Source organism: Protomyctophum bolini, assembly GCF_963924005.1.
Source record: "Protomyctophum bolini genome assembly, chromosome: 18".
In the NCBI taxonomy this organism is placed as follows: Eukaryota; Metazoa; Chordata; class Actinopteri; order Myctophiformes; family Myctophidae; genus Protomyctophum; species Protomyctophum bolini.
Genome location: NC_137879.1, coordinates 31,158,142 through 31,172,614, shown reverse-complemented (window position 1 = coordinate 31,172,614; position 14,473 = coordinate 31,158,142). Strand labels below are relative to the sequence as shown.

At 40.3% G+C, this 14,473-nt stretch overlaps 3 protein-coding genes across 4 annotated transcripts in view; 2 read left to right on the top strand and 1 right to left on the bottom strand.

Annotated features, from left to right (window-relative positions):
• Positions 1-456: 456 nt before the first annotated feature.
• Positions 457-3,091, top strand: ifnphi4 (interferon phi 4; the record flags this gene model as incomplete). Its single annotated transcript, XM_080790097.1, has 4 exons — positions 457-513; positions 1,403-1,552; positions 2,228-2,305; positions 2,993-3,091. The coding sequence occupies 4 exons, from the start codon at positions 457-459 to the stop codon at positions 3,089-3,091; spliced, it is 384 nt and encodes a 127-aa protein (XP_080646223.1).
• A 1,399-nt stretch (positions 3,092-4,490) lies between these two features.
• cd79b (CD79b molecule, immunoglobulin-associated beta) lies at positions 4,491-7,123 on the bottom strand. Its single transcript, XM_080788442.1, has 5 exons — positions 7,077-7,123; positions 5,808-6,125; positions 5,356-5,474; positions 5,134-5,187; positions 4,491-4,601 (listed from the first exon to the last, which is right to left on the bottom strand). Exons 1-5 carry the CDS (start codon positions 7,090-7,092, stop codon positions 4,506-4,508), a joined length of 603 nt encoding a protein of 200 aa, XP_080644568.1. The 5' UTR covers positions 7,093-7,123; the 3' UTR covers positions 4,491-4,505.
• Positions 7,124-9,016: 1,893 nt separating this feature from the next.
• The window catches only part of LOC308332490 (rho GTPase-activating protein 44-like), an 83,644-nt gene continuing 78,187 nt past the window's right edge, over positions 9,017-14,473 (top strand). For both annotated transcript variants that reach the window (XM_080788427.1, XM_080788425.1), the window contains exon 1: positions 9,017-9,303. In XM_080788427.1, the coding sequence (XP_080644553.1) occupies positions 9,251-9,303 (53 nt within the window). In that variant the 5' untranslated portion in view covers positions 9,017-9,250. The remainder of the gene's footprint in view (positions 9,304-14,473) is intronic.

Here is a 14,473-nt window from a genome sequence, read left to right as displayed (position 1 = left end):
TTAAGTAGGCTAATCTTTACTAAAGCAAACAACTGGTAGGCTACAAACTTGGGAAATGTCTCAATATGAAGCTCACTTGAAAATGTGTTGCGGGCTGCGGCACATGGAGAACAGAGTTTGACAGCTAAGTTAATTCTCCATTTAGATAACTAATTTAGTAAGGGTCATTGGGATAAATAAGAGTGATCAACTGTACTTTCCAAGACCAGTGGACTGCTTTCTGAACAGTTTACAACCACTGTCGAGTCCGGAAAGTGAAACAGGTGAGCCTTATTCGATTTGTTCAAGTATAAATGGAACTGAGAGACATGGCTAATGGTAAACTGGTCTTCGAAAACCACATTTATTTGTTTATTGAAAAGGATAAACGTAACATTCAAAATGTTCACCAAGATATTCTTTTTTTGCTTGTGTTTAAATTTATGCAGCCATGGGATGTCGCTAAGTTGCAGATGGATGGATCATAAATTCAGGCAGTACAGTGAAAACTCGTTGCTTTTGCTGGCTAAACTGGTAAGTGGCCTTTGGTTACTCAAAGGATGACTGAAAACTATCTTTTGACATCTTGCACTAGTTGTCTAATATGCTAAATGTTTGTGTCAAACGTAGGGTGGAGCTTTTACAGAGGAGGATTCTGCTGCAGTTCCCTTCCCACATGGCCTGTACACTCATGCATTTAAAGCATCAGTAAGTTCTGAGTCATAAAATGTCTTAAATTCTTAAACATGGGAAACGTGGGGTAACCTATATAATCTCCATCCTTTTCATTCTGAGACTGGCTATGTAAGGTTGATAACACTTTTATAATGGACTGGTAAGCAGTTTTAATTAGTACTTTAATTAATTAGTAGGCTACTACTGCAGTAACTTATCAATTTGGCCGGCATAACTGCTATACCATTATAAAGCATCAACCTCACATTCAAGGTTTACTGATCTAAATGACAACATACCTGCTGAGGAGGTATGTTGTCATATAGATCCATTTAATTATTGATTGGATGAACAATTATTCTTCTGGGGCTTCCTAAATGCCTAAGACCTACCGTATACAGTATGCTGATGTAGGCTATAGTTCAGTAGTAAATGTTATAAAGTACATAGTTATTAATTCTGTCTGTATTCATTATATATTTATTAGTTAATAGTGCTATCACCTATGAATAACTAACCACTACTAAATAAATTGATAAATGAAACCAGTATAGTAGGCGTTAGGCTATGTTTATCATTTAATAAATCAAATCTACAAAGTAATAGTGTTATGTTGCCACTGCAACTGCATTGTCACCTGCTATAGAACATGAAGACAAAATATTGTTATGTTCTCAGTATGCATAATGTAATAACATAGGCCTACTTCTACTGTAGTGGTTTATCAGCGGTTTCTTTCTGTTCACAGCCTGAGGACAAGCTTGCCTTTATTGTGCAGACTATAGAGGAGATGGCTGAGCTATTTGAGGAGGACCTGGACTCGGTGTCTTGGGACGACAGCAGAGTGGAGGACTTTGTTAATGTCTTAGTCCAGCAGGGCGAGGGCCTACGCTCCTGTGTAAGCATTGTTTGACCTGTTTTATACTTTAGTTTAGTTTAGTTTATTTGATCATCTTCACAGTTACAAAACAGCTTATTTGTTAACACACGGTTACATAACAAAAAAGGAACTGGAGGTGATCAAAAGGAATAGGCTGAAGCTGAAAGCTTATGAATGCCTATATCCTACAAACATCTAAATATTATTTTTACAATAAATAATCCAAACAATTTAATACCACAATCAAGAAGATTCACAACCAATTGGCGAGAACCAACCCGATACTCCACCCACCCCTGTGTCACCATAGAGATCGACCAGGATTCCTATAAATTAAATACCAATCATCATTCTCATAGGTCAAATATGTTATATCATATTATATTATTATATATATACTATATATTACATATATTATATTATATACTATATATATCATATATACAAATCATTCTATGATACACTGTATTTAGCCAAAAGGATATGCTTAAATAGTATCTTGAATCGAGAATTTATTAGCACTTTTAGTGCTAATAAATAATTTTGATGCAGTAAGTTGTCCGTCTCTATTCCCTGGAGTGTGCAGTCCCTTCCTTGGAAGGTTTTTCTCTTTTTTGATATTTGAATTAACTGAATAACTAATTACACGTTGGTTGGATTAATGCGATAACCAATTATGGTATTCTGTTGTAGATGGTGAATCGGATGAAAAAGAGCAGGAAGGTGCACTTGTACTTCAAGAGGCTGTCACACCATGTCCTGGAGCAGATGGTGAGAATAATCTAAGAATAACCTCCATTTGGGCTCTTTATTGAGGGTTCACAATTAGGCCTTGCAACAGAAAGAATAAGTCTGCACACCGTTTTGAAAGCTCCCCAAAAACTTTATTTACCAAGGCGGGAAACGTTTCGGCCTCTGTGGCCTTCGTCAGGTATACTCAGTATACCTGACGAGTGCAGTTTGTTGTTTTTGTTCGAGCACCCGTTGAATTAGCCTGGGATGTGCGTGCGTCTCCTGACCACTTTCACATAGGCCATAACATTTTGTTTATTAAACCACGTTCAACCTGGCAAATGCTGGGAGTAGCAGATCTGCAAGCTGACCATACTTTGCAATGCAATGCGCTGTGAGCTTGTAGTTCAGTTATTTTTGCTGTAGTTCAATAACCCCCGTGGTCTTTGAGATGGTTGCAAGGGACTCCCCAGCTAAATGAGTTCATATACTGTAGTATCAAAATTAGAGGCCAATTCTAAAAGCGCCTTCTAAATCCCAGTGGTGTAGTAACTAAGTACAAAATTCAGTACTTTTACTTCAACTCTACTAGGCCTACATTTCAGAGGCAAATATTATACTTTTACTCAAAATGTTTGGAGTCCAAAGCCAAATACATATCCATTTTGGTGTCATTTACATGAAAAGGTTTGTGAATGGCTGCTCAACACTATTTCCTGTCTGCAGGGTCACAGCGCTGAGGCCTGGGAGTTGATCAGGAAGGAGATCAGAAGTCACCTTCTGAGACTTGACCTTCTGGCTTCTGCCGCATTCATCGCAAACTGAAAACCTTTCTCTTTCTCTCCATTTGATGTATTATCTAATTTAATTATTTTTATATTTATTTATTTATTTATTGGTCCATTTATAATGTATTTGTTGAATAATGCTAGATATTTGTAAAATAATTATTTTTTGTATTTGTTATCTTATGCATATGTTGATGCCACGAAATACATGTATTTATGCTATTCATTTTAACCTGTTACAGCAATTAAAACAAGATGAAAGGCATTGATTGATATTATTCCTTCTATATAAAATGTATTGTTTTTCCATAATGCAATCTTGCGTTCACACAGGTAGATGCAAAGATACAAAGATTCACAGCATATTTATCGCTTTGTATCTTAAGTTGAAGGCGGTTCAACTTATTTGTAGCTTTGTATAGCTTTTGTAGCAGCTACAAACTTCGGATTTGCTTTGTAGCTTCATGTCGCTGGGCTTCCATTGAAAATGAAATGCCTCTCAATCCCTGTTTAGTAACAGAGTTACAGAGTGGCTGAATTAAGGGCAACTATGTGTCAGTCATAGCAGAATTGGATGGCATAGTTATATTATTGAATAACAATATTACACAATGTTATTCATAGTATGATCAAGAGGTCAGAGGTCAAATTAGGTTTCATTGCAGTTAAAGCAAAAGAGGTTAAAACAATTGCAGGTCCACGGAGCAAAGCAACTGTACACACAAAGCAACGTGACTTAGCCATGTCATGTCTGTGTTCTTCATGAGTCAGATTCATAATCAAGGACATACTGCTGTCTAGACAGACATTTAGACACCAATGTTATCAAGTCAGGAAAATAATGTCAGTGTATTTCATTCATATATGAATTGCATATAGTTCTGACATGCCAGAATAAGTTAATGCAAAGATATGTATTTTTCACACTACTATGTTAATCAAACTGCAACTGTGTCAACTCCACTTCATAGCATCGTTTTCAGGCTTCAACTGACAAATTCTGTCCGCCTGTGAACTTGTCCCTTGCTCCACTATCAAGTGAAGTGCAGGTGCAGCCAGGTGGCCTGTGTATGGCCGTCTAGATTCTAGAACACCAGTTCAGTGGGTAGGGACCCATCTGTGGGTCGCAGACACATTTTTATGGGTTCATTATTTTTTGTTTCCTAAATATTGTTTTTAATTATTTCAAAACATTTTCAAGAAACATTCCCAAAAAAGAAAAAGAGAAAAAGTCATGAATTAAAAACAAATTGCAATTCTTTTTCCAGTAATCTCTTAAAGAAATCAAAGAAAAATCAAATAAATTCCATATTAGAAAACAAATGTTTAAATAGTCAAAATAGCTGATCTGCTATTTTCACTAGTTTGGGTCCCGGGCAAACGTCTAATCTCTCTTTTGGGTCAAGGCACGGGCTAAAAAGTTTGGGAACACCTGCTCTAGAGAAGTGATCTCAGTCCCTTTCCCATGAGGCCCCAGCTCCCTCAGGCTCAGTGTACACAGAGATGTCCTGGTAAATATCTCCTCCACATGTCCCCATCGCCAGGCCCTGCTCCCAGAAAGAGACAGGAAGGAGAGGACACATTTGAACCCAGTCTCGGTCTGTGGTCACAAGGAGGCCCTTCCCGTTGTCTTAAGCAGCCGCTACCCAATAATGACTTCAACATGTACAACATTAAATCAAATTCTGGTTACATTTTCTGTTTCTCCATAGACAATTGTATTGTTTAGTGAAATAATCACCTACACATCATTCAAATGCTGGATAAGATTAAGCAACAGCAACACTATAGACAAACAAACTATGCTATGATATGATCACTGGAGTGAGGGGTGTGTGTGTGTGTGTGTGTGTGTGTGTGTGTGTGTGTGTGTGTGTGTGTGTGTGTGTGTGTGTGTGTGTGTGCGTGTGTGTGTGTGTGTGTGTGTGTGTGTGTGTGTGTGTGTGTGTGTGTATACACAGCTGTGAGAATAAACCATGTTTCCTGTTTGTAAGACAACTTAGCGTAAGTGTCAAATTACATTTCATGATCTATAGAATTACATTTTTATAATGGCAAAATCTGCCAATTCTTACAAACCTCATAGATGTGATCGATTTCAGGCTCCTCATAAATGGCTTCCTGGTTTTTCAGCTGTACGGAAAAAATACATTGGACAACATAAATAAATGATGTACAGTACTGTAGTTACACGTTTCAATTTAACCACCCAGGCCAGAGCCAGTAGATGTATATAGACGTACATAGAAGTCATTTTGATAAATGGAAACTCTTTTTGAATTTGTCCTGCACTCTACTCACCAACAGATGGTTGTGGATCAGTGCAGCAGCAATACACATAGCCAACATCAGACCTTGAATGAAGATAAGACCATCTTTCATCTTACTCCTGTAGACTGCATTGTCAACGTTAATGGGTCCTATGAGTATGCCAGAGAGAGAGAGAGAGAGAGAGAGTGTTGTATATGTGACACATTTATAATTCAATATGGGTAAATTCTCCTTCTACAGCACTGCCAGTCTGCCACCCAAGTGCAGATCGCTGGCATCCTTTAAAAAATCCACCTTTCAGCAGGCCAAAGGGAGAGGAAATCAAATATCCCTTTGATCACTGCCCCCCATTGCCTCTTTACACCCCTTCTTTTTTCTTCCACATTCACTATTTTGTGACGTTGAATTTTGTTATTTTTCATGTCATGTTTATTAATTAATACATAGTTCTGTCTAATAAAGTATTCAATCAATTTACTCACTGAAAACTTGTAGCTCAGTTCCTGGTCCCCATGTGTTGTTCATTTTACAGAAATACACGCTGCTGTCCTCTATGTTCACATTTTGCAGGATGATGGAGGCGGCCCTGTTGGGTGTCTTTCCTGCTATTATACTGACCCTCTGTCCGGTCAACACTTGCCTTCTCTCTGCGTGTGCCATGTTGTAACGAGAGGCTTTGTACCACTGGACTGGCAGGCTGTGCTCCGTGCACAAGCAATGGATGACCACGGTCCGGCTGGTTTTGACCCCATAGAAGCGCGGCCTCTGGCTGACCTGCAGATCTGGGTTCAGGGCCACTGCTGGGACAGGAGTCTGAGGTCACTGATGTTATGTTTCCCAAACACTCACTCAGACACATTTTACGGGTCCATTTATATACCGGTATTTGGTTTCCTACATTTAGTTTTTAAATTGTTATTACCTTTTCAAAAATCATTCCCCAAAAAGCAACATTATCATGAATTAAAAACAAATTCAATTAGTTTTTTCAGTAATATCATGAAGAAATACATTTTTAATCTAAGAAATTCCATAAATTAGAATACTAATATTTAAGTAGTAATGAAAATGAGTTGCCTGAAATAACACTTTCACTAAAAGTAAAAAAAAAAACATATTTATAGTCACAGTCCAATTTGACTTTGATATTGACAGAAAGAATGATTAATGGATAATCCCAGAGAATGAGTGTAGGGCGGCTACAGTATCATTCATAATGTGTCATTTCATAAGAAATTATAATGTGGAAGTTTCTGGCTGCTCTGCTGCAATGGTTTTAATCAAGTAATATATCAATAAACAGAGTTTCAAACATCATAAAACACAATGTAATACAAACATACATGCAGACATACAAATATATACAGATTATGTATATAATTTCTAATAGAAATCATTTACTGAATTATAATTACGCTATAGGCATTCATAGTATATCTTATTTTGCACTCATTTTTGTGCAAAAAGAGACTTCCTCATTTAGTAACAGATGGCCGGGAAGTGCTGGTGTTGTGACTGAACTAACATGCAAAACGGTTGCATTTAGTTAACTATGTGGTCAAAAGACATTTCTAAAAACTAAACAAAGTAGGCTAAGCATGCAGGAGCACTATGATAATTGCGTATTATTGAAAATATGAATTAAATATATTTGTATTAATTTATATACCTACCAATATAATGTACACACATGAAGTGACTTCATGTGCTCCGTTCAAAAAGGAATTGAGAGATAGTGAAATAAAACGTACCTGAGAAGCTGGACATGGCGAGTATGTATCCACAGCATCCAACCTGAAACCAGTACATGATGAAAATAATAAAACACAGGCTGTACTCAGATGAAAGCTATGAACAAGTAGAAGTCCTCTGGACTGGAGAGAAGTGATGCCTTAAAGCTACTTGGTTCCCCTTTACATCAGGCAAATAGGAGAAATATGCCCCACCTAAACCAACCTGCTGAGAAAACATCAAACTTGGACTTCACATGGAGAGTAATAGATTCAAGTTGATTCCACCGAATCAGAGTGGGCACCAGACCTCAGAAGAGTGGGCAGCCCACTAGGGGAAATCCAGGCACCAAAGCGGGAATACTTTGAAGTCTTATATGCGTATTATTGGAATAACTACATTCAGATTTATTTTTCCCCTCATCCAACACATTTTTACATTAGTTTGGGGTTAAAGGACAACTTTGGTTCATGTATTAGGTTGTTAACCTCAAACAAATTGAAACAGCTTTTTTGTTTCATAAATATGTTAGTAATACCATATCAAAAGTCCCAATCCATGCAGAAATGCCAGTGGTGGACATTATTGAAAAATGCTAAAATAGGTGATGGTACCATTAATGTTAACGAAGTCCACACCCACAACACCAGAGGAAGTGCAACGAACCATGTACAACCCAGATTCGGCACAAACAAGGGACTAAATTATTTTCGCTCTATATGCCACCAAAATGTGGAACGCCCTACCAACAGTCATTAAGACATTCGAATCCCTTGACTCCTTCAAAACCGCTCTCAAAGGGCACCTACGGATGGCTGCAATTCGAAACTGGCCCCCGTAAAATCTGAATCCCCCCCACCACCCACCCCTTTTCTCCCTCACTATTATGTTTCTTTTCCCTTTTTACCTCCCTTATGATGAATTACTGTTCTGTTCTTGGGCTATATAGAAGTGTCTATTTGTACGTCTCTAAATGTTTTGATGAATTGAACAAGGTGGACCCTCTTGTAAACAAGTGCAATGCTTAATTGGGTCGTCCACTCACAGTTAACAGTCTTTGTATTGAGTTTGTGCTTGAAATGTACTGTAATTATGCAAACTGTTAATAAATATTTCAATCAATCAATGCATATTACAAATTACATCATGGTAAAATGTTACAGCATATGTGTGCTGTGAAATACCTGCAAACAGTCTTACAGAACAGGTAAGGTATATCCAATGTCGAGGCTCCAACCATGATGGGATGCTCAGAAAACCTGAGTTCATTATCAGGAGTGTGTTGTGATTTTCTGAGCACTCCAGAACAAGGCCCACCCCTGGAGCATGGCCCAAGGTTTGAGCCTCTTGGCCAGCTACAGGACAGTTTCCATACTCTGGTTGTCCCTAAGACTTTTATTTTGAAAGGCTTTCTTCTTGCCCAAATGTCTCGTATCTGACTGATGATTACTCTGATTGAAATGATCAAGTTCACCTGTGGACGGTGGTCTATGCTACACAGACAGACAACAGAATTCCCATTGTGTTCTTCAGTTCTTCCATTCATATTCATTACACATCATTAGCCACAAGATAGCGCTGTTTACCTTTATAACTTTAGGGTAAGTTTTATTTTACCAGCTTTGAATAGCCTAATGTTCGGGACGGTACAGAGCAGACTATACTGCTTATCAACATTAAACCTTGCACAAGTGACTAGCCTAGCTGCTACCAAGGCGTTGTTAAAATAGTTGCCCACTGGTAACTCCTTATAGGCCTATAGATATGGGTAAATGTAGACGGATGATGAAGAATTTCAGGTAGGCAGGAATGAAGGAATCACACATCACAGATGTAGAGTAATCTATGGCGTTTTTTTGCCCTCGGTATGTCGAATGAACTTCATTTCCCATAATGCACCGGCGAACAGTGTCATCATCATCGTGAGCTGTCACTCTCACTGCCCAGGGAGAAATCGGTCCAGCACGACCAGCAGGCAGCATCTCTGAACAGCGGAGTGGAGGAGAGAGCGAGGCGGCAAAATGCATAGAAATCAGCTCACGCACACGTCACATTATTGACCATGTCTTTCCTATAGACGTTTAAAAGCGCGGCCCTTCTTGTCGGTCACCTCTTGTGGAGACGTGACTCTCTGTCAATGAGATAATGTGGAGTCGCTCTACACATCGGCGTTAACGCAGAACAAAAATACGAGATGAAGAAGCAATTCAATCGAATGCGACAGCTCGCCAACCAGACAGTGGGCAGGTAAGAGCAAAATAACATTACATATTATCAAATGTAATCACACCAGAGCTTGATCTGTAGACATGTTGGGGCACTGTGGCACATCATTGACCCAAATGGCCAAATACGTAGTTAGTCAGCACAGCAGGGCATCAGTACACAGTAAAAAATCTCCAGTGTTGATTTAACTCTAAAGACTGTATACAAATGTAACCAAAATGGACCCGCCCATTCTGGTTAGCTACATTTGTATACACTCAGTTACAAATGGTTATATTTAACATTGGCTCTACTTAGGCTATATTCTTTTCATTCATTCACATGTCAGACTGCGTGTACTGTTTACTGTGTACTGGGTTGTGGTTGTTTCCCATGATTTGGACATTTTATTGGTTTTGTTTGATTGATTGAAGTATTTATAACAGTTTGCAGAATGGGTACATTTCACATGAAAGCACAACTCAATACAAAGACTGTTACCGTGGCGTGGACTGGACGACACACTGATGAAGCATTATTGTTTACAACAGGGTCCAACAGGGTCATCAACATTGGTTGGTTGGTTGGTTGGTTGGTCACGACGAGCATTGACACGGTTACCCAATGATTCACTGGGCAGCTGTCAAGTGATAACCTGATCATTGAGAAAAGGCTGCTGTGTGCAGTCAGTAGGCCTACATTGCTGAGTGCACACAAACCACCAACTAACTTGAGCTATAGGCTGCGTTAATGCCTTTAACCTCCCATTGATTCCATATTTAAAGAGTCTAAGCTGAGTCTAAGAGTCGATATGACTGTTGTTTGACGCCAGTATGCCACGATTAACGAAGGTTCATCTTGCACTGTATCGTGGTAAAGCATTGTTCTGTGACGCCGCAATTTGTTTGTTTTGCTTTCACAGGCTTGGAAATGAAATCTTACATGGGGCAGACATGCACCAGCGTTAGTACAATAATCAGTTAGAACCCCACTCAGCACCCACAGCGTAAAAAACCAAGCCTCATGCCTCATTTTAGCGGGTAAGCCTGTCTCTTAACAGTGGTATTTTAGAGCTGAGTCAGTGGTGGTGGGTTTTACGTCAGATGAGAGGTGTTGATGTCAGTCTTGTCAGGTATTGGTGTGTTCCTTGAGGCCTTCAGTCAAAACTAAGTGTTGTGACAACTTACAAGACTCCAGCAAGGTAGCGTGTGTGTGTGTGTGTGTGTGTCCAGCACTATTCCCAACTGGAGTCAGGTGGTATGTTATTGTCTCTCCCTCTGTTTGTCCACCACACCCTTCACCTCAGAACTAGAAGTGAATGTCATATTGTCAACATTAGTGACCTGCAGGGTTAAGTTCCTTTTTCCCTTCGTGCATATTGCAGAATCTTGGCACAGAACATAATCTATGTCAGGTTTGTTCCACCTCAGTAAGCATGCAAACAGGAGCTGCCAAGTTAGACGGCAAGAAGGTTGATCAGTGGGTTGTCGTCATGTCGACCAGAAGAACTTGTTTCAGTTCTCAGGTTATGAAGCCTAGATGTGTTTATTGTATGTTGCGGATTATGCAGGCGTGTTTGTTTTCCTTGGCCGACAATGGTAACTGATGAGGCTGGCACAATGAGAAGATTTAGTGTCATGCCATGATCCCATATTGCTTGCCTGCTCACACTCTGGCCACTGGGAGAGAGAAGCCGATCCAGCCAGTGATCAATACAAAATGTATTACTGTTGCCAACTCTCAACAGAGTGGACTTGGCAGGGGTAATATGAAACCTCGATGCTGATAACCCAGCGTTAAAGGTTTAGGAGCTTTCTGAATCTGGGCACGTCTTGGAAGTCTGTTCGATGGCTGATGCATGTGCATGTGCGTGTAGGTGTGTGTGGGTGCGGGCGTTGGTGTATCCGAAAGATGCAGATAGCATACGTAAGTGAGTGCATATGATTTGCGATCGTGTGTGTGTGTGTGTGTGTGTATGTGTGTGTACACACAAACATGTATGATAGTTGTCTGTGCAATGTGCATAACACAGTAAATATAAAGCCTGGAGTGTACACGTATATACAAGTGCAGGTGTTAGTGTGTTTGTTGTCCATTAGCACTATAACCCGGTGCTGCATAATGTTGTGCTAATGAGTTTCAACCTGCATGTTGTCATGTGGAACAGCAGGGCCAATTAGTCATATTTAGAGGCCAGAAGGCCAGAGGCTCCAGCGCTACTCCTGACTGCTGGCCATTGATGTAATTGGGGGTCTTTCCACAACCGTGGCAGCCTATACTCCACCTGCATTGCCTTAAGGCTCACACACACGTACGCATGCACGCTCTTGCACGCATGTACAGTATGCATGCACGCACGTCACACACACACATAGCACGCACACATGTATACACACACCAGCCCATCCCGACTTCAATTGTACATTTCACCTGTAGAAATTTCCCATTAATTTACATGAGATTCCATTGTCAATTCTTTAACCTGTACTATGGCAAGAATTGTATCGTACAGAAGGAATTAAGAAACATGTTGTCATGGTTTTATACACTGCACAATGCACATAGGTATGTTTGTCTTGTACCTTGAGGACTGAGGAGGTAACTGTGAAACTCATAAAGATATGTAGGCTACGTACACGTACGATATGTAATATCGGTAAGACTTTATAATAAGGTCGTGTCTATAATGCTCTTATGCATTTTTGTTTATTTTTTGTCAAAACATTTCCTTTTAGAATGGTTAAACATTGCTGGTCATAATATGGATATACTGTAGGCTAAGGAAGGTTACGTACAGTCAAACCTAGCCTCTAAAACCCTGGACAACCTTAATCCTGTGTGTCAGCACATAATGCTGCATGAACTGCGACTGAATGAAAATGTGTCTGACTGTCTGTGGACATCAGGAGGTTATGTCAGGAAAGGGGATGCAGCGACAAATCCTTTTCTCTCGCTCAGTCGGTACCTTGTCGCACATATTTTTAGCTCATCTTCTCACTGACAGTCTTTTGCACTTACTCTCACGATGACCGTGACATGTACGGGCATTGGCCCAGAGGGTGAGGAGCTTTTTTATTTTAGTGGTGGGCTGTTTGGCGGTCATTTCCTTTGAAGAAAGGACGTGTCCTCATGGAAAACGGAATGAAGCGATGTGAGTCTGCATAGAGCTGCTGCTTGGTCAGCAGAGGAAGTGGAGGAATGTAGAGCAGGAGATACATGCTGAAAGGAGAGAGAGAGAGAGAGAAAGAAAAAATGTTTCCCAGGGACGCTTGGGGAAATGGTTTTGTAATCCCTGACAGTAGACTGGGAAATTACCTCCTATTGTCATTCAGTGGTCTGGAGGTTTCAGGCCACAATGCTCCTAGAGGCATTGTTTGTCCCACTCCCTGCTCATACTCATTCCATTTCAGTCCTGAAACCATTATCGACTGACAGCCCCTCAGCCTCTGTGATCGAAGACTGGGTTGTAAATGACGTGTCGTGGGCTATTCACAGCGAAAGAAATGCAGGCGTTGCCATTAATAGCTTCATCATTCTTTTGTTAGCTATTTCACGCAGCATTGTTTCCACTGCCAGCTTCTGGCGGCTTGATGCACAGCCACACATGGACAAGGGAATCACCATTTGATTGATGGACGGATCTGTGACAGATGGTGGTTCAGTATTATTATTATTTTTTTCAGTCAGTGGTGGAACAAGTACTCAAATGTTTTACTTAAGTAAAAGTATCAATACTGCAATGTAGAAATACTCAAATGCACAAGCTCACACAATGCGTCGCGATGCGACACATTCTCCGCAACGCATCGTGAGCTTGTAGATCGGCTATTTTCAAATGGTCGAAATGTATATAGGGCTGAAGTGGTTAATGTATGTTTTGTAAAAGTACAATATTTACCTCTTAGTTAGAGTAGAAGTAAAAGTACTGGAAATTGGAAATAATCAAGTAAAGTGCAAATACCTCAAAATTGTACTTAAGTAGTACGGTACTTGAGTTAAATGTACTTAGTTTACTTTCCACCACTGGAGACTGTTGCTTCTTCTCTCTGGCCCTTGACAACAGCAACCTGAGGCTCACGCTGTGTGTGAATTGTTTCGTTTAGTTGTTAAGTCAGGCAGCAGCATGAAGCCTGAGCGACACCTGAGGCGTTCCTCTGGTTTCGTTTCAATAACGATGACAGGACAGGTGACGTCAGCCTCCACCCGAGTTACACATGATTCTGTATATAGGGTTCCCCCGACTGAGTGAATGAAAGACTTTACAGTACTTGTACATCTGTCTGACATGGCGTATACCGTGCACAATTACTGTCTGGCACAGCTGTTAAAATCAGTTATATGTCTTTGCACACATGGTCGCTGCTGATGACAGTCATGTGTTGCCACCCTATATGGTTTCCTGAGAAACAGCGGAAAATATGGAAACATGCTGTGCGCACTGCACAGCTCCTAGGGTTTCTTTCATTCAGGTAGCCATTGCAACTGGAGATTCAGCATTTCCTCTGTGGTGATTCTATGCTGTCAAACAGGACTCACACAATGAATTCTGCGAATTTAAGTCAGAATGTGTAATTAACCCATTTTGGGCGGGAACCCCTTTTGGTATTAGCATTATGTTACGCTTTAGCTATTGAAAAATAGCAGATCTACAAGCCACCGAGTGGCGCGCTATTATTATTTGATTGTATTGACGCAGCATACGTGTCTGTGTCAGGAAGCATGTAGAGCTCAGAAGAACCAGTCTGGTATTCCCATCATGAATCCCTGATCTGCCATCATCTCACTACTGCCTGGACAGTGGACACCTCATGGTCAATATTCTGACTGACACACACTCGTCTTGACTCTTGACAACCAAGGCTGTGGAATATGAGCACTTTGTTCTGATATGAAGCCTAATATGAAGCCTTCTGCTCAACTGTTTGGGTACTAATAATAAAGAGCTTCTTGCTTGTATGTGTTTTAGATGAAAACAAATGGACCCGGAGGGCTGAACATAATTTATGGTAATCTGTTTTTCATCCTCCTTGACTGCTGGGCCATTCAGTGGAAAGATAATGAAGCTCATTTGTCAAACATGTTGCAGATATTTATATGCCCGCCCATGTACTGTAGTGTATGTGTTTTAATTCTACTAACATCCCCGGCATTTGAGAATTGATTACCCCTTACTTGACGCACTGGTTCTCTACGTGTGGTCCGGGGACCCCCG